The following is a 20,506-nucleotide window of genomic DNA, read 5'->3' on the forward strand; positions in this document are numbered from 1 at the left end:
TGGGGGAGTTGTGAAAGCGTTGGAGAGTTTCATGAGAAATAAATGTGAAATGTGTGGGTGCCTGTGGATGAGTGTTGAGATCACAACACCACTGTCACGTAGTAGTTTCGATCACTTCCAGCTCCAACAGCACCCAGTTCAATCCACAAAAAGTGTGAAGTCTCTTCATATCTGTTCCATTTGCATTTCTGACTGCAAGCCAGTAAAATGATGTTCATTTAGCAACATATTCTACTGTGTGTCAGTAGTGTTCTGTGACCCTATTTATGTTCAGTAACAGTGTGCTATTTATTCCAGGATGATGTGATGATGCCACAGCGGGTTAGGCTGCAGCACCAAGTTGCCATTCAACACCCAAACAGTGTGAGTACTTTTTTCTTGTGTGTATTTCTGGGTTTTTCTTTGACAGAGTTCCGGATACATCTTTAAAAGGATATGAAAATTTCACAGTGAGGCTTGGGGAGGCAAAGCAATAACCAGTGTATTCTTTTCCTTTATTTTTAATCCTTGCACTGAATGGGAGCTTTGATTGAACTTCTTTTCTTCCTTTTATTTTCTCTCTTCAGAAAACCAGATCTCATTACAACAGTGATACTCTTTTGCAAATAAGTATATAGGTTTGGCTAATGTCTGTAATCTGAAGGAGAATGCCTTTTTTATGTAGCCTTTCCAAGTCATGTGAAAAGCTGCAAAGGATTGGCTACAGCTATGGTTTATCTGCTTTTAATAATTAAGGAACTGTAAACCATAGGGAATGTATGGGTTGTTACCACTGGTGAGCTGGCCTACAGTTCAGCTGATGTTTCTCTCTATGTCTGCCTGTAAAATGAAACATTATTAGAACTCCATTCTTTATTCCTGTGAAATAAACTGTCAGGAATTATGTGAGAGAGTTTTTCTCTGATCTATATGATTTTGCTTTTATATGATTTTCTGTGATTAGAGTCAGTGTTCTTTAGAGAGAGTTTGTGTGTATGTTCTACTTATCCAAAGATAATGTATATGTGTATATATGTATATATATATACTTGTTATGGCAGTTAATTTGTCAATACTATTGACTAAGATATTCCTTTATAAACTTGAAAACTGAGTTTTTATTCCTATCAGGAACATTCAGCAAAATCAGCCTTATTGTTTCCACATCTCTGACATTTTCTCTTGTGATACTTATTTCAATGTGCCAGAGGTTTCTGGAAAGGAAAGGTTGATTTACTTGGTCTGTCCTGAAGGTGTTTCCTGCAGGTATCTGAACAAAACACACAGTTTTAGGATTATTGCTCTCTGTCAACTAAACACCTTTTGAACTTTTTGAACTCCACAAGACACTTTTTTTGGCTGAGGAATGTCTGCCAAACAACCTGCTGCTCAGCAGTGGGATGTGTACCTGCTCATCACACCACCTGTATTAGGGCTCTTCTGAAATCTGATCATCCTTACAGTGGGATTTATTAAATTGGAGCTTTAATAGTGCCTGAGTAGCAGGTAACCTAGCTTGCATTACAAACACAATAAAATGATAAATCCAAAGTTGTTTTTGTTCTGATATCCATCAGTTAATGTAATTCTGCAGTCAGATGCCAAAAAACCAGAAAGGCAAGTTGGTCCAGTATTCTTGTTTTATGGAAATTAGTGCTAAGAGCTATCATATTTCTTGCTTATATGGCTTCTATGGATGTAAATTAAAACTTTTTTAATTAGACCAAATTAAACTAAACAGTTTGTAGTCTTTTTAGGAAGTACTTCCACTGTTTTGTTTATATTCTGTTATACTTTAGTGCCCAACAACCCTCAGTATGAGATATTAAATGACAATCAAACAAGTAATAAAGAGGACCTGAGTAGACTGAAGGGCCTTTATGATCTAAGCAACACAAACCTGTTACTGCCATGTTCCAAATTCAGGTGAATTTATGGTCCTGGTGCAGTCTGGTACTTGTGGTGGCCCTGCCTTGAGACTGGGTTCTCTCACTCCTCAGAAGGATGGGGTGGTGGGAGACAGAGAACATGGAAAAAAACCATGGGTCAAGATAAGTAATTTATGAAAAGCAAAAGGAACAGTCCTTATGTCAGTTTGGATCTGACTGCCTTGCCCACCCTCAGCCTTCTGGAGAGGGAAAATGTTGGGGAGAGCCTTGGAAGCAGGGCTCAGAGCACTGGTGTGTTACCAGCACACAGCACTGGCAGAATTAACTCCATTTCCACCAGAGCCAGCACATCTTCCATGTTACAGCTACAGAAAATGTGTGGGAGGCCTGGGGGAGGTGTAACCTGCTGGTCAATGCTGGATCTTCCAGAACTCTAAATCAAAGGTCTGAAGGAGAAAGGGGAACACATCCAACTGTTTCTGGTGAGCAGATAGATCAGTTTGGTCCAGAGCCCCTCAAGAGTTCTGACACAACTTTGGAAAAAGTTGGCCTGGTCACAAATCTACTGACCAGTGGCAAGGTGGACTTCTGTTCTTAAAAGAATGATCTCTCTTCTGTCCCCAGAATAATCATGCCATTCAATTTTCTGGCCTTGGAAGATATTTGGGGATGTTTGAATGAAGTTTTGTTCTGTGTTTGAAGTTCTGGCTTGGCTTCAATCAGTCTGATAAACCAGAGTAGGTGGAGGGGCAAACAAAAAAAAAATTAAAACAAAAAGCAGAAGGTTGAGAAATGCCTGTGAAGCAGTGAGCTTTTTTGGTTTGTTCCTGAAATTCTAATTTGCAGACTTGCACTTTCCACTGTTTTGCAACTTCTCCTGACCTGGATTTTTGACTTTATGCAGTCTCAATATACTTTGAGAAATTTTATTCCTAATCCTAGTCCTGCTGATTGTTACTGGGAGTCAGATTGAAGAGCAGTGCTCCTAGTGGAACACTGATATTGTAGGCTTCAGTCTGCTGTTGTTGTTATTATGGATCTACAGGTAGGAAAAGTCTCCAACTTTGCCCACCAATAGAAATCTCCCAGGTCTTAATTCATCCCTGAGGTTCTTCTCTTTTGTGTTACTCTTAAATGCAAATTGCCTTACTCTGATTTGAAACCTGGTTACTAAACAGCAGAACCAAAGAGATCAGATGCCTCTGGGATCTTCCCAACAAATTATTCTTTAAAGAAACCTGTGTCTCCATCTCTGAGAAAGCAAGAAGCTTGCCCCAGGTTCAGGTACTGGAACACTGAGGTAACAGCAGGAGCCTTTGTGTCTCATTTCCTGGATCACAGACTCCTTAATTGTGCTTTAAAGAGCAAGTTAATTTCTATTCTCTTAAGCTGCTCTTATCTGGGACACTTTTTAAAAATAAGGCTTGTAGGGTGGAACTGTTCTGACCTTGGCAATGTTCAGAGTGGAGGATTTTGGATCTCAAAATACAAATCACTCATGCATTGTGCTTTTTGTTGAAGCACGACTGCTGTCACCTTGTCCTCTGGTGACTGTTTTGCATCATCTCTAAGTCCCCCTCATGTGAATTCTGTAAATAGACACTCTCAGAAGACACAAGCTTTTGAGACTCTGTGTATTTATACTACAAACTCTTAAGTTGTGCTTAAGAAATATCAGGCTCAGTGCAAATCCCTACTTTTAGCAGTTGTGGAGCTCAGGGACATCATACTGGTTTTGTTTATCCCTAGAAGCTGTATCTGTCCCATTTATCCCTGATAAGCCAGGTGTTGCTTATTTACCAACCACAAAACATGTATGCTTTGTTGGCAGCTAATTAATAGGAAGATTCAAGCTTCTATTTCCCTTAATTCTGAAAAAATCATGCCTTCATATCTTATTGTGTGCTCTTCTGGAGCTCCAACCCAGTGTATGTACTGGTGTTCTACAGAACAACTTCCTAAGTTTGGAGTAGCCCAGGGAATTATTTCCCAAATCACACACACTGTGCAGTCTTTCACTCTGCCTCTCATTAATTCTGTTATTTAATTTCAACAGAGTTACCCTCTGAGAACCTCCAAAGATTTTTGTTTCAAGGAGAGAGGGGATGTCAGTTGGATCTTGTTGTTGGATGCTTCCAGCAGGCCCTGCTCTGGGCATGCTGCAGGAGAATCACTGGACCTGGGAATGATCTTGGAGACACTGAGTAACATTTAAGAGCTTAAAAACGACTAAAAGCTTTTCCTCACTGTCTCCTACCTCAGTGAGACAACAGCTGGAGTGAGAATGTGGGCAATAGGAATAAAGAACATTATTTCCTTTTGTTTTCTCTGGCTCAGCAGGAGGTGAATCAGTAGCAGTGTCACAATGAACACCTTTCTATTTGCTGTGAAATTACAATCCTCTGTCTCAAACAGGTAGGATACCTGGGCCTGTGACAGAACATGAATATACATTTCCATTTCTTCAATGAACAATTCTCACTGTTTTGCATCTCTAAAGCAGATTTTTGGCATATTCTGTAGTTTGGCTTTAGATCAAGAGCAGCAGTGCCTAAAGCCATTTTTATCTGTTGATTATCTGCCTGTGTTCACCAACTGCCTGAATTCTGCATATCTTTGATGGTTAATGGGACTTGAAGATAGCTGATGGGATTGAGTGAACTTGAACAATTCCTGGCTGGCATTGTGAGCTGGTGGCTCACAGATCTGTTCACCTGCCCTGGGAGAGCTGAAACAAATATTGCACAATCGGCCCGGGAATTGGAGAAACCAGCAGATGAATGAGAGCTGAGCTGCTCCTTTCTTTAGGGCACAGCTCTAGGCCAAAGGCATTGGCTGTTTCCCTCCCACCCCTGAACTTCACAAATTACCTACATTTAGAAGTTAAGATGATTTTTTCCCCCCTTTTGGTCTGGAAACATATATTTTTTAATTCTGAAAGTCATAATTTAATAGATTTTTTTTTCATGTCACTGTACCCTGTGGTGTTCTGCATGTTGAGACCTGTCACACCTTTCTGCCATGTGTTAGAAAGTAGCAAGACTGTTTTTTCCTCCCTCCCTTGGTGAGTGCTCTGCCTACAGAGAGCACTAGTTCAAGTCATATCATTCTTTTCTTGTGGCTAAAATGATCAGATCCACTTGATTCTGTAAGTTTTGGTGTGAAAAGACAATGAGTGTGTGTGAGGTTTTATTAAACTGCCATAAAGCAGAACTACATAATGCTGAATGTTACCTCTCTGTCCTCCATTTAAATTCAGTTCTGTACCACCACTTAATTTGCATCCTTCCTGTGTTCAGTGAGGTTGTTGGTGATCTTCTCTCATTCTGTGTCTTTCATTCTGAAGTCCAGATTTTACCATCTCCCCTTAAATGCTTTGTCCTCCTGTTGTGGCATATAGCTTAGCAGATTTCCTTTGATAAATGCTTTTATTTTGGACAATTAAATTGGTGAAGTCGATTAAAATCTTCTTTGCATAGAACTTAAATAATCTTTTTTTCTCCTTAGTTCATTTGCAGAGCTCTCCTCGTGCCTCCCTTACTCTGCAGGTTTGAGACAGATCCGTGTGAGCTGCCCAGGCCTGTCCCAGCAAGCCCTGCCTGTAGAGGTTAATTTTAATACAAGAATTAATTCATCCAACAGCTATTGAAGAGACATTCATTGAGTGCTGTCATGTCTTGGATGACAAATCCAATTTGTTTGCATAAACCTGTTAGCAGGAATTGGCTGATCTGAAGAGGCTCTGGTTTATCTTTGGTATAGACAGAAGGAAAATGAGATTATATTCCTGAGGTGATTACATGCAGCTGTTGATTGTCCAACATCAGTTGATTTTTTTTATGTCCAGAGGAATATTTTCATGAACTAGTCTTAATTATTCTGGTCAGCAGAATTTTTTTTAATATTCAGTTCCCTTTTACTGCAAACTATTATCAAACTACCAAGTCTTGTACATTCTTCTCCAGCATGTGGAAAATGTAACTCTGAATTAAGGCTACCCAATATAGATACTTATAAAAACATTTCTAGATTTCACTTCAGGAAATTGTCATTAGAGGCTTTAAAAAATAATTTATATATATAAAAATTTATTTCATAAATAATAAATTAATGAACAACAAATAACTTTTATTTCTATAATATATATTATAGAAAATAAGAGTAATTTATTAATTATTAATTTATTATTAATGAATTTTATTACTTATATGTAACATATCAATAATCTATTATTTTCAATAACCTTCTCTCTTGGTTTGGAGAGTAGAAACTAAAGCAGCAGTTGTGTGAAGGTTTTGTCAAGTGGAGACACTGGAGTATGTCTAGAGGAAAAAATATGATTCCTTTCCTTTTTTTGCACTGGGGAATATGAAAATTCTTTCTTTGACCATGTGAGAGTATTATTTTTATATTTTTGGTAATTGGTCCTGTGTATCCAGATCTGCTGGAATTCAGCTGTGTCTTTGCTTTTTATTAGGCAGCTTCCTTAAAGATCTTTTTTAATTTGGTATTTCTGAAAAAAACCACAGAGCATTTTCAAAGTCACGATGTCAGCCTAGGTCTGTTCTACATTTAATCAAATCCTCCAAATGGGAAACAGCCCAACTGACACGATTTTGTAATTACATTTGTGTTTAAAATGGCCTCCACATGCCAATAACACCATCAAATGATTGTGATTACTGGAGTTTGGTATTCATGGAAGTCTGACTGTAATGCATTTCATTCATGTAAACATATTTCATTTTTAAAACTATGTCTGAAGCATAAAATGTTAAAAAATCAGGATTCCCTCCTCCTGGTGTTCAGACATTCTGCTGAGGTGAGAACTTTTGCAATCCAATTAGACTTTGTGAAGCTACAGACAAAAGAAATTGTTATCTCTTCAATGATATTTACTTGGAATTTTCCCCAAAATGTCATCTTCAAACTTCATGAATTCACACATGTGACAACATCTTTTTAAACCTTCCTGTGTTGTGATGCTCAGCTGGACTGCTCTGATTACACCATGACTTCTTATTTTCAATATAAATTCACTAAAGAAAATTCAGACTTCCTTGGTTTTTGATTACTCTCTTTTTATGTGCTGAAAATAAACATGTAATTTTCCAGATCCACATCCTTTTGTGGACTTTGGACTTGAACTAAGGTCAAGTAGAATGTGTAACAGGTGTTCTTACAAATGGATTGCTCCAAGATAGAAGCATCTGTGGAAATGGATATTCATCTGACCTAAAGGCTTCTTTGGGGAGTCAGCAACATCAACATATTTTATAATTTCTAAAACATGTTTCAAATACACCAGGGTGTATTTTGTATATTTGCACCTAATGCAAATTACCTCACAGGTGTCATGTTTTGAAGAACAATTTCCTCCCTTGGAAATGACTGGGAGAGGAAACACATTTTACCACCTTCTTCCTGCAGTATATACTTTTGGGAAGATTTGAAATAAAATATTTCTTTAGTTTATTTTTCCTTTTTAATTGCATTAAATTGTAATCACAAAATCTTTCTTAAAGGAAATTACTGCATAAATTTACTACAATAAAAATAATTGAAGTAGGGTTTGGAGACAGCAGAGGTGACATCTGCCTTTCCTTAGGACAGAAGATGTGGGCTTCATGAACTAAAGCTGCTCTTAAACATTCAGGATAAGGTAACTCTTATTAAATAACTCTTATAAGAGTTATTTAATACAGTTTATTTATAATGAAAATAACTTTCATTAGCTTTTTATTTTCAGATTTTCCATCTGTGGGTTCTCATAAAGAGGCATACTGGGGGAAAAGGTGTTGTGCCCTTGAGATAATCCTCCCTCTTTTGCTTGTTATTTGGATAATCTTTCTTTTCACTGAACCTTATCTAGGATCAGATGTTATGATTTTTCTAGTTACAGCATCACTAAGTACTTAATGACATTCTCTTCAAGGAGGTTTACATCATTCTGTCATATTTCTAAAATGAAACAGAACACTGCACACTCTTCCTCAGAATGTAGAATCAGGTTCTGTACTTTGTATAACCTTTGAAAGTTGCATTTCTTTTGTACAGAAAAGCCATGGATTTTTTCATGCTAAAATGCATATTTTTTCAATAGCTGTTTCAATAATAAAGTTCCTTAAGAGAAGATACATTATATGAGGAACTCCTGGGTGTGTTTGTACATCCAGTGCCCCCTGCCTTGTGGAGAGTTTATGCTTTTGCCTGTCTTTGTTCATTTCCTCTTTTTTTAAAACAAAGGGGGAAAATATTGGGATAAAATTGAAGACCAATAATTGTTTCATCCTCATTTCCTCTTTAGTACAAGGGGTGGGTTCTGACCCATAGGCTGCCTCCTGAATAAGGAAGATTGTTTGTGGTAAAGGAAGCTGTAGTGATTAAAAACTCAAAAACACCACATCTGCAGAAAACGCCTTGGTTTTAATAATTGCCAACTCATTACAACTTTGTTTCCTCTCCCCCACTTCCTTTTCCACTTCAATGTGCAAGGCAAAACATAAAACTCTAAAATGATGAAACTAAGGAACATCTCCACCTGAATTTCAGAACCACTGGTGAGAGCTGGAATGAGCCCTGACATGTCTGACTGGGTACAGAGCACTGGGCTTTGCACAGGTCAGACACGAGACTGAAATTCTCTTTTTTCACCTCACAGGACACTTCTGTACCTCACAGGACTAGAGGCAGCTCTAAGCAGGATTTGGCAATGTGTGTAGAAATCCTGCCCAGTTCCTCTGAACACGAGCATAACTCTGAATTTACTGAATGTGCTGGTTGGATTGTTATTGCCAGGGTGCTGTGACGTGGAGAACCTCAGAGTTATTTTCACTGTTGTTGTTTGTACTGTTTTGGTTGAATCATATTCCTGTTGTACTGCCTTATAGTTCCCTACCTCCTGAAGATATTTTCAATGCAGTGGCATGAAGAACATGGCTGTGACATTCATTCTGATAATGTTATTTAGGTACAATTCATTAACTCCACTCCTAACTGTGTGAAGTGGTGGAGTTATTACAGAAGAGAGATTCAGTGCCTAAGTACAGACCAATAATGCCATTTTTACTCCTGCTTGAGATCATCTAGACAGGACTGGCAGATGCTGGAGGCTTTTGGTGGAGCAGTAGATGAAGCAGCACTGTATGGCCACAAACTGATCCTATATTTGGCCACTTCTTCCCCACAGAGCTCACTTGAAGCCCTTTTTGTTTTTAAAATTTACTTGTGTTGCCTTTCACTGTAGGTAATTGTTGGTACTTAAGATAAATCCCCTATTTTGTGCTCTTCTTCTTCTTCCTATCACTGTTTCTTGTTGTCATAAAGGATAAATTCTTTTATATTTTTTCCAGAGACACCAGTGCTGGTTGCAATTAAATAAAAAGCTGAATGAGCTCTAAGTTACCTTTAATACATTAAAAAAGCAATTATCTGTCTAGAAAGCAAATTACCTCACTGCTGTGGTAGCAGAAAGGATTGTCATGATTTTCTGTCCTGATGAGAGTTTTACTTTTTCCTGAACTGCCATAGTCCTTAGTTATGAGCCAGAAATTTCTGTTATTCATTGTTCATGGTACTGTTTCCTACACAAGTAATATTAATACTGCATTTCAGCAAGTTTCCAGTTGGAATAAGAAGCCTATTGCATTTATTGTATATATTGCATAGTTTAATCTAGGTACAGGTGAATGCCACACTCCAGCTTTTGTAATAATAAAAACAAACTTGTCTAATTAGATCAAAAATTAAAACTTGGATGAACTCTAATTTTACATAGAAACAGATACTCAAAATACTGAAAAGAATATTTCTAATGCAGAGTTTCTTGGAAGGAATGGGTGTGATATAGGCCAGAAAGATTTTTATCAAAGTATTTTAAATGTTATGAGAGAAGCAACAGTGAAAAACTTTTCACTTCAATTTGAAAGCTCTAAGGAAATATTCAGTGAATATAAAACCTCTATGAGGCATGGAGGAAATGGAACCAGTGTGCAGTTGCTTGTGCTGCCACACCTTTCACAGGGGAGCTGGAGGAAGCTGTTTGTGCTCTAAATAATCTGATTTTCATTGTGTGAAAGGAGCTGGTTACATGAGCTGGGCTTTGCAGATGCTGAATCAAAGGCTCAGCTTGGTGGTGTTTATCTTGCAGCCACAAGTCAGAAATCCCAGTCACGTGTCAGAGCCCCATTGGGAGGGAATGGCACAGCTGAAGTGCACAAGGCTGGGGGATTTGCTGGGCTGAGGATCTAGAAATAAACTTGATTGCATCGTGGCAATTTTCACATTTGTCTGTAAAACAAACTTCTTAAATGATGATAAAAGTGGCTTTGAGTGGTGCTGGGTCTGCAAATGAGAGGAAAGCAGCTCTTAGGGCAGAGGGGAGTGCAAACACAGCACTTCCTACAGCATGTAAATTGTGTTAATGAGCTTGCAGCTATTCTCCTGTTGTGTTGCAAAGTTACCTTTCCAAAGACTGTGCTCCAAATTATGGCTAAATTCAATGTAACCTATTGATTTTTCTCACTGCAATACCAGTAATTCCTAAATAACAACTTTATTTGATGAGCATTTTTTCCTCATCATTTTTTTTTTCAGTTCCAAAAGGCTCAAAACATTTTAAGCCCTACACTACAGTAAGTACAGAACCAGCTTGGTGAGCCAAAATTCAGAGAAGTAAATTGGAGCATGCAATGGAATTATCTGTGTGGCTAGATGGAAGTAGGAGGGAATTTTAGCTAAGACTCGAAGTCAAACTCTAGAAATTACAAACAGTGATGTATAATCAAGAAAAGAGCTGTCAGGATCCCATTTAATGGCACTTCTGCTGTCTGCCTTCACCTCTCCTCATGTGTGTGCAGATAATTGATCAAACCTGGGCAGTTTTCTCTTCAAGTGTGAGGAGGTGGGATTTGAACCAGTTGTTTTTTGGACTTCAGGGAATTGCAGTCCTTTAGCTGAGCACCTGGATTCAGCATTTACTTTTAGTTTGCTTAAATTACCCACAACATTTATGAAATTATCAGTCTGCTCAGAAATTAATATAAAAATGTGAAACTCTGTCCTCTGCTTCTAATTTAAATTTCAGGCTGCCAGGAAAGAGATGACTGCACTTCCTACTTGGCTGTAATTGAGAAACAGGTTTTCAGAAAAACAAATTTGAAATTCTCCTCTTTAATCTCTCATCTTTTCAAAGTTCTTTGTATTCTGTATCTGTTCAGCTTCACTGTGACTCTTTAAATAAAGAAACTAAGTTTCCATCTTGTGCTGTTATAGAATAGCTTGAGATATAAAATAAAGGTAATTTTTCCCTTTTACCTTTTATGCAGAGTTTTGTAAAGTGTCTTTGTAAGTTACAAAAACCTAGGATATGTAAGAGAAGGCTAATGAGGGCTTGATTAATGAATACTAGAAAGAGTTCAATTTTTAAATAAAAACCATCCTTGCAGCACAGGATAGGTGTACATCTGACATGACTTTTGCAGGTTTTTATTTCTGTGGTGTGCTGTACAATCATCACTATGAACTCTTCTAATTCAGTTTAAAAGAATTTTAGGTTAACCTTCTGAAAATGTCTTAGTATTACTTAGCTGTAATGTGAGGGTTAGGATGAGAACTGAAGTTTTCCACAGTTATTTGTTGTTGTCATTGAGGAAACATTTCCTAGTTCAGAGACATTCTGGTTTATTCTTCTGGGATGAGCAAATAACATTTTCTTTTTCTCCATGCTTGTTATTTTGATTGTATTTAATCATATTCTAAATTGTGAGGTTTCATTGCCAGCAGTTCCCCAGCAAAATCTTCTCATGGTGTTTTTGATCCCACATCAAAAGTATTCACAACTGCACATGCAGAGCTCTGGCTGGCTGCTCACATCCCTCTGCAGTTTAAAGCTCTGCAAACAAAGATACCTGGAAGATTTATGAATGCTTAGGGTAGAAAATAAACCAAGGGAGTTTCTCTCCTGTTTTTGAACAGAGCATGATTCTCAGAAATTAGTGTTCAGAAACACTAAAGCCCTGTGGTGTTAGTTCTCAGTGGACAAACACATCCTCAGTGGGAAGCACCTGAAAACTCAGGAAGAGAAATGGGGAGTTACAGTATGATGGGAGTGCAGCAGTTGGTATAAAACAGTTTTTACTTTGCATCAATAATTAAATCCTGTGGTACCCTGAAGGTTTTGTGTAGACTGTGGACTCCAGGAGGAGCAAACAGCAGAGTTCTGTCCAGTCACACTCCTGAGGTTCTCTCAGCTTTTTCCTTGTCTAATCAGAGATTTGTGAACAGTTCAGTGTTTCATGAAATTGCATTAATATGTGTCTGTGCATATATGTGATTCTGCTGATATTCCTTGATACATACTGGAAGCTTTCTGAACACCTACTGGCATAATAATAATATTAAAATTCATATTCAACCTGTACAGCCAGAGAACAGTATTAGATTAGGAGATACTGCTCACATGGGTGTACAGTGCTTTAGTGACCAAATCAAAATGAGGTGTCTACACTGTTCTGCCATGAACAAAACAAATCAGAATATGATAGGATTTTGCTTATTTTGTATAAATTAAAAGAAATGGGGGGTATTATAGGTTGTGGGACTGTTGGCAGGATAGTCTGGTGTTACTCAAGTTCCAATTTTCATTTGCTGGACTAACTTTTGGTTGGAATTTTGCATTCTAGATATCTGCCTCTGGAAAATTTCCTTTGAAAATTTCAACCAAAATGGTTCCAATATTCCCAAGAATGAGGTTATTGTAAAGATACTCCTCAGTGTTTCCTAGAGACCTTTGAAGTCTGTAACTATTTAACATTTGAACAGAGCAACTGCACCATATTACCTAATGAACCTCGAAGGGGGCTAGTAAGGACTGTGTAGATAATCTTAATTCCTGGAGTTGCCATGTTCTGAATGTTTATTTTGTGATGCTGTTTTGTTGCCACGTGGGTGTACAGAGTTTAACCGAGGGGATTTGTGTAATTCTGCTTTAGATTATTGGCTGCCAAGTCAGAAGAGAGCCACTGGACTCCACTGAACGATACACTCGCTGGATCAATAACCTCAGCCAGGAGCAGCTCCTTACACAGGTACCTCTGCTCCAGCAGGGTCTGAACTTACAGCAGGAAGCACCACAACAGCTTCATTTGGATGGACTTTTATCAGTCTTAAGCAATACTTGATAGTTTATTAAGGTTATCAGATTTAAACATAGTTTGTTCCAGAGAAGCCAAGGTTATGGTGCAGGTGATCATTACAGAACAATGACCTCACCCTGAGTGAGAATGAAGCTTTCAGGTTTGGAGTGAGCCCTACGTGTCTCACTGCTGCCTGTGCTGTCTACATATGCTTTCATGTTCAAAAATGATGGTTTTCTTTACAAAAAGTGGAATTCAATACAAAAGGGGGGAAAAAATCTTTCATGAGAATGGTTCTTGTCCCACCCAAGGTACTGACCATTCCTGTATCTGTTTAAGTTTTGCTTGGGATCATTTTATAGCAGCAGTTCTTCAGGCATTAAACATTGGGCTCATTATCCATTGTTTGTAAGTGAGATGCATCTTGTGCAACTGAAGATGACAGTTTTTGGCATAAAGAACAGTTGTTTCATTAGGCAGGAGGCCAATGCTGAACTAAAATAGAGACTAAAAGAGACTTTGGCAAAAACAAGTTAAGCTGTGGAAGAAATCAATCCAGCTTGTGGAGGAATGTACAGAATATAAGAAATCTAATGGATGGTTTGCAGAAAACATCCCAGCAGGCTTTGAGATCCAAGTATTTGGGTTTGGGGTTTGGGATGCTGTGTTAGAAAGACATTTGGTTTTGATTTCCCTGAATTTAAGTGGTTGAAAAGATTAACATATCCTTATTTGTTTGACTTCATTATAAACTCTATTATGTTCCCCTAACTCCAAAAAAACACTGACAGGCCCTGCTCTGGTCATTGTAACACAAGGAGCAATCTACAGAGCCTGTTTTAAAATCACCAGTGGTATTACAGCTCCCTGTAATTCACCAAGGCAGAGTAATTACAGAAGAAGTTACCCAAGGAATATTTGGATTTGCCTGTGAGTGTGGCATTAGAAAAAACACAGATTTACCACCAGTGTATTTATCTGACAGCATCTGAATCACTGTTTCTGGTGAAAAGAAAGAAAAGCTCGAGGATGCAAAAGCTTGTCCTACACAATCTGAAGTGTTTCATCTAAATGGCCACTTGGTCTTTGATCAATTAGGTGGAAAATTAAAACAAATAGTCTGATTTTGAGATTATGCAAAAAAAACCCAAAAACAAAACCTCATTTTAAATAAGATGGGAATCAATGTGTTCTGGAAGAGATTATTTAATATTGTGTTTCCAACAGTAGGATGCAAATACGATGACCTGGGAAGTCCCTTGCAATCTTACTTGCTACTAATACCTCTTAAAGCCTTAATAAATGCATTATTTTTACATATAGTTTAGAGTCACACAATTTACAGGTAGATTAGCAGTTTTGGACCATACATTGGGTTTGGAACCAGCAGAACTTGTGGTATTTAATGAGTTTAACAAGATGAGCTTTATAGATTCACACTATTTGTGTGTCCCTCATCATTTTTATCGTGCTACCTGTTCTCCACCAAGCTGAATGCAGAAGCAGAAGTTCCTCAAAGACAGCAGATTTCTGAGAATTCCATGAGTGTCTGAAGTTTTGGAGATATTGTGCTGCACCAGCTCCAGCTCACATGTTGTTAAGCACCACAGGCTCCCCTTGGAGGGGGATTTTAGGTGCCCAATTATCAGACTTGAGCTGTGACACGAGCCTGGGGCACCTTGGCTTTTCCAGCTTTGGAGCTAAAAGAGCTGCTTGGTTTCTGTGAGCACGTGGCACTTCTGCTTTTGCTTTTTCTTACTTAAAACAGTGTGGGACAGAGGAGGAATTGGAAGTAAAAGCCATTTCAGCTGTACTCCAATAATTTAATCTGAGTATGAATCAATTATCTAAGGCCCCACTCATCTACCCATACCATATGCTTTATTTTGTGTGTATGTGTTTTTTTTTTAAACTCTCTTCAGTACATAAACCCCAAACAATCTATAATGATGGACCTGTGCTAATGGATTTGTAGAATCTCTGAGAGGAGCAGTCCTTCAGGGAATTGAGGAAAATTTGCTTTAATTCACAGCACATTGTCTGCAGCAGATTCCTGTAGTGAAAGCACATTGAGCTTTTTTTTAGCTCTCTCTGTCCTCAGTGCCCAGCTCTTTCCAGTCACTTCTGCTGCATTTCCTCCCCATGCACATGCAGATTCTTTGTGCTGGGAATGGGGAAACCAAGGGACCAATTCCAACAGGAAAAAGAGCCAATTGTCCAGATCATGTTGTTTATAAAAATGTTTATGTTATTGATCAAATAATTTCCTGTGGCCCTGGATTGCTCTGCTGGGCAGTGCCCAAAGCCAGGTTTGGGAGCTGTGGTTGGAGGCAGATATTTTGGGAAGTGCCTTCAGATACCTCTGTGCTGGAAGCTGGATGCTGGTTTGTTTTTTTTTTTTTTTTTTCCTTAAGTCAATACCAGATTTTTGGATCAAATATCTATCCCCAGTCCTCATGCTGAGAGGATCTTTCAATACAAAATGCTGCCAGCATTTTAACTTTTCCCTTAGCCCTGGCCTCTTGATGCTTACTCATCCATTAAATGTTTCTCTAAACAATTATACTGTAACATTCCAAAGATACTTTATGGTATGCATGAAATTTCAGAATATATACCCCAGAGAGTGTGGTGGGAGTGAGAAAGTACAAAGAGAGCATGATAATGAAAAAGGCTACTTTTTAAAAGATCAATATTTGCTTCTTCAATGTTATCTTCTGCATAAATGACAGGTGAGCAAACCACACTTTTATGGGTATCCTGATATAAACCTTAAATACATGTGTTCTGGAGGACTTGCTCTTTCTGGCCAAGAGTAAAAAAAAAAAAAAAAACCAAATAAAAAAGGATAATTGTAACTGTTCAGTAAATGCAGATCACAGTGACAGGTATAGGAAGAAAATGAGCAAACAAATTAAGAGAACTGACTGTTTTGTTGTTGAAGTAAGTGGAAAAAAATGTAGATTAAAACTAATCCAATGGGATATCTGAGTCCAAATTGTGCTTGTGAATGTGCCTGAGGTTTGATCGTGCAGCCCTTGTTTTACACTGGAAATGTTTACTGGGCTGTGTAAGTGAAAAGTTCTGAATGGTTTTAAGGTTGGATTAATTGCACAAATATTTATGCAAGTCATTTTTCAGGACTGTAAGTAAAAGAGCTGAGTTCATGTCCACATCTGTTAAATCACTGCTTTAGGTTAGTTTAGTCTCTCAGCCTGTGAAGTATTCTGTTCAGCCTGAAGCACAATCCCACCTCACCACCATTTTTCCTCCTCAAGACAAGACATTTCCACCCCTTCACGTGGTTTTTGTCTTAGGAAGCAGGCAGCAAACTCAGAGTGACTCCTGAGGAGACTCCTGCCAAAAGGAAGGGCCTGTGGTGATAAGGCTGGACTGGAGATAAATAACTCATGTAGATAAATAACTGTCTGGAAAAGGCTCAGTGATTCTGGGTGACTGTGTCTGTATGACTTCCTGCTACATGCTGGACTTTGCAGGTTATCTTGGAGCTCTTGGTGTTGGATAAATCTGGAAACTGTCACAGGTGATTTGTAGTTCTCAGCAACAATCTCTGCCAACCACCTGACAGAAGAGCAATAATTAACATTTCATAGCATATATGTCCCTGTTACATTTCACTGACAGCTTTAAAAACTGTGCTTTGCTACTTACTAAGTCTTCCTTTATTAGAGTTTAATTAATATTTAATAAAGATTCATGCTACAAATCAGCATTTACTACAGATACTCAATTTGGAAATAGTTCCAGCATTGTGGTGGAGTCAGAACATGCAGTTTATTTTAAAGGCAAGAAGGACCTGACAGCATGACTGGACCTTTTCTTTGCATAAATTCAGTGCACTCAATATTCCATTATCATCATGTGGCTCAATAGGGAACTTCTCAGTGGTCAGGATCTGGTAGGAGTAGATTGCAAGCAGGATGAATTTTCCAGGTGGACCAGGGATTGAATATCTCTGGCTTACAGCAGCTGTTTTTTGTCTACCTGCAGACAGAAAATTCCCCTTTATTAGTGCTTGGGTTGGCTGTCCATGTGTCACAACTGCAATAATAATCAAGGCAGCAATCTGACAGTGGATGTGTGCAATGCCTGTTGTCTGGTTATGTTAGTAAAGGCAAAAACTGGCCAGAGGGAAAGGCTTTCTTACTTAAGAATGAATAAAACATGAAAAGGCTGATTGAAATCCCCTCCACCCTCCCCCTCCCTCCCTCCCTCCCCCCATCTTTGCCACTGTTAATGGCTCACTTGTGTTTGTTGTCTTTCAATAAAAAGATACTCAACACTTGGCATTTTTTTTGATCACTGTTTCCTCTTCCTTGACCCATATTATCTAAAAATGTGGCATTAATAGTGAAACCCTGATGTTTTTCTGCTGAGTGTAAAAGCCAAAGTTGTTGGTTATTACAGCAGATTCCAGCAGTAATCTGGAATGGGTATTTGTATGGGATTGAGCCTGTACCATATTAAAAAAAAAAAAAAAAACAAACCCAACTGGCTGCTTCCTTTTGTGGTTGGCTGATCCCTGTTCTCCTCTGGAGGAGAATGAACCAAAGTTTCACAAGCTTGACAGTGTTTATATTTACATGTGAAAATACATGTCAAAGGGTTCATGGAATTCTAGAAAGTTTAATGAGAAGTGGCTTAGCCACATCTGTGAACTCAAAGCACAATTAGAACTTCCCAGTGAGGCTTTATGAAAAGGCAGCTCAGGGTCACATATTTTGAACTTAGAAACAGGTTTGCTGGAATTCAGAAATGTATACAGCTTGTGCTTTGTGTGTGTGCAGTTTTGCATGAGTTTAAAGGTGTCCCATAGGGGAAGGAGTGTTAAATAACTTGTATTTTTTTCCTCTTCATATCTTGCCTGATAATTTGCATGATTTAACAAGGCTGGAATGTGGCTCATAATACATGATAATGTTAAAATGGAACAGAAATATTGTAATATGGAATAAAAGGGTCTTGTGATTACAATAAGTTTGACTTTATTCCAAAATGTTCTTGATGAATGCAGCATTACAGCATGACAGACTCTTGTATGGCAGAGAAAGCCTGATGACTTTGATGGGCACAGAAATGAAACTGGTAGGAAACAGCTATTTCTGTGTGAGCTACAATTTGTTCCAGCTGATGATATTTTCTTGTATTTTTAGTAATTAATGATACCAATAAGGAATGCAACAGATTTACATCCTAAATGCCATTTTTATAGACATTTGATGGAGGAGATGGACAGGTAATGCCAAGTGTAAAGGAAAACTGTCCCAGACTGAATTTTCAGGAATGCATCATTTGCCTTCCAAGTTACTATTGACATATATGTCTCCTCAATACTCTTGAAAATTACTTTGAAAAATAGGGCAAGATGTTAAAATAAATTGAAGATAATTTGTTCATTTAGAGCTGAGTTAAGGACATGGATGGAACTAACTAATAACTTCCAGTTTCTGAGTGCTCCACTTAGCTCTTGTTTGATCTGCCTTGATGTGCTTGTGCTGGCTTCCAAATAAACAACCCTTAAACTTCACTTTGAGCTTCAATATCACTGCCCTTTATAGTTTAAGGAACTATAGTTTTTCCTCTTTTTGAGGGACAAAATCCAGTCTTGATTTTAAAGTAATAGATAGGATATTGAAGTAGCCCTATTTTTTTTTCCTTTCAGAACAAAAAGCCCACTCCAAACAGACGTTTCCAACTCAGTGATGTTTATTTTTCAGTTGCTTGTCCATATGTGAGAGCACAGAGCTGATACACACTTCACTTCTGCAATTTGCTTTCTTTGAATTTGAAAATCAAAGTGCTGATTCCAAGAAAGAAGGGAAATATTTTTACTGGGGCTTCTATTGTAATAAAAAATATGGATTTCAAGCATATTTTATCTGCAATGCAACTCCCTCTTGTAGCCTTATGCCTAGGAGAAAACATTTCTTTGTCTCTTGTCACTGCACACTGAACAGCTTTTCACTGTTTTAAAAATTGTGTGTGAGCAGGAGTTAAGCCCATTCTATTTGATCTGTCACACTCAAGATTTTATTCCTTAAAACTTTTTTATACTGACTTCACCCTGCCTTGTTTGACATTTTTCTACACGGTAGTTGTTGCTTTTCTGATTTTTTAACTGCTTAAGGAAGCTGAGTTTTCAAATATTTACATCCACCATATCCTCTCACAATATTAACAATATATGTTATACTGTTGTGTTTGAATTCATATTTTTCCTTTCTGTGTTGTAAAAAAAACAGATTCATTGTCCAGTCTGACAGCTTTGGAGTATAACAATCCAGATTTAATGAGGGATTCAGTTTTTATGTATTTTTTGTCCTTAGTACAAGTGTGACAAACAGGACATGGGATTTTTATTCTGTTTTTAGAGTTTTGGCCAAATGGACTGTGATTAGAATTTCTTGAGCTGAAATTGTGCAAATAAATTACAGAGAGCTTTTCAGTGCATTAGTTTGGATCAATGTAGCTGTGAGCAGCATGTCCTTTTTCATAAAAAATGAATATTTTCTGTGCATTTGTGGCAATTTCATCATCCTGAATGTGAGCAGCATATCCAGTTCCACTGATGCCTTAAAGAACCTTGAAATGAAAGAACAAATATCAGTGTTGGAGGTAGAATAAAGGCTGGTCTGTGTTGGAGGCCTTCAAGGGGCAGATTTGGAAAATGCCCACCCCTGCATGGGGTGGATACAGTTTGAGAAATTCAGCAAATCAGCATAAGTGACAGAAATCCCCAATCAGAGACAGAAGTGGTGAGGTAATTCACCCCTTTTCTGAATCCTCCCCCCTTCAGATAGGAACTAAACTCTCTTTATGAAAATGTGTCCCCAAGAGCTGGCTTCAACCTTGGCTCAAGAGAGGAAAGGGGCCTTGGAGCCCCAGCTTGGAGCTTCTGGAATGGGTTTTGTCTTTCTGCCTCTCAGGGTAGGGAACAGTACTGGGCTAGCTGCAGTAATAGATTACAGAGCTACCAGTATATATGCAAAGAATGTAGAGAATATATAAAAGCAAATGCTGCAGGTGAGCAGAGTAGGAGGATTTAGGAGTTGCTGGAAACTACTTCTTTGATTTCTTCAGAGCTACTGAAACAGAAAAAGCAGATGTTACTAGGCTTCTTTTTATTAGACTAATTTGGTACCATTCATTTATGGTGTTGAGTTTAGTGGAGTGGATCTGAATCATGCCTGTCAACATAAAAGATAGGTGTTCAGAAAGTTTGTACAGTAAAAGGAATTATTATTTTCAGGTGTATAATTCCAGAGAATGCCAAGAGGTCTGTATTTATTTTGGGTAGTTCTTTGCATACCTATACTGTAATAATGTCAGAATGAAATAAATATAATCATGAATGTATGAATCTCAGGGTTATGATCATTTTATGAAGTAGAAAAGATAAATTGCAGAAACTGCTTGCTGTCTAGTGAATACTTCAAACTATACTTAAAATAATGTTTAAATATTATAACTTTGGAGAATTTA

At 38.0% G+C, this 20,506-nt stretch overlaps 1 protein-coding gene across 15 annotated transcripts in view; it reads left to right on the forward strand.

The window, feature by feature from the left end:
• Positions 1 to 20,506, forward strand: part of B3GNTL1 (UDP-GlcNAc:betaGal beta-1,3-N-acetylglucosaminyltransferase like 1) — a 108,044-nt gene that overhangs the window by 17,057 nt on the left and 70,481 nt on the right. For all 15 annotated transcript variants that reach the window (XR_009488902.1, XR_009488901.1, XR_009488904.1 and 12 more), the window contains 2 exons: positions 298 to 363; positions 12,860 to 12,955. Coding sequence is in view for 10 of the 15 variants with exons in the window: in XM_059864310.1 (XP_059720293.1) it covers positions 298 to 363; positions 12,860 to 12,955 (162 nt within the window). In the remaining 5 variants the exon portion in view is untranslated. The remainder of the gene's footprint in view (positions 1 to 297; positions 364 to 12,859; positions 12,956 to 20,506) is intronic.

The sequence above is a fragment of the Haemorhous mexicanus genome, chromosome 20 (assembly GCF_027477595.1).
Source record: "Haemorhous mexicanus isolate bHaeMex1 chromosome 20, bHaeMex1.pri, whole genome shotgun sequence".
Lineage (NCBI taxonomy): Eukaryota > Metazoa > Chordata > Aves > Passeriformes > Fringillidae > Haemorhous > Haemorhous mexicanus.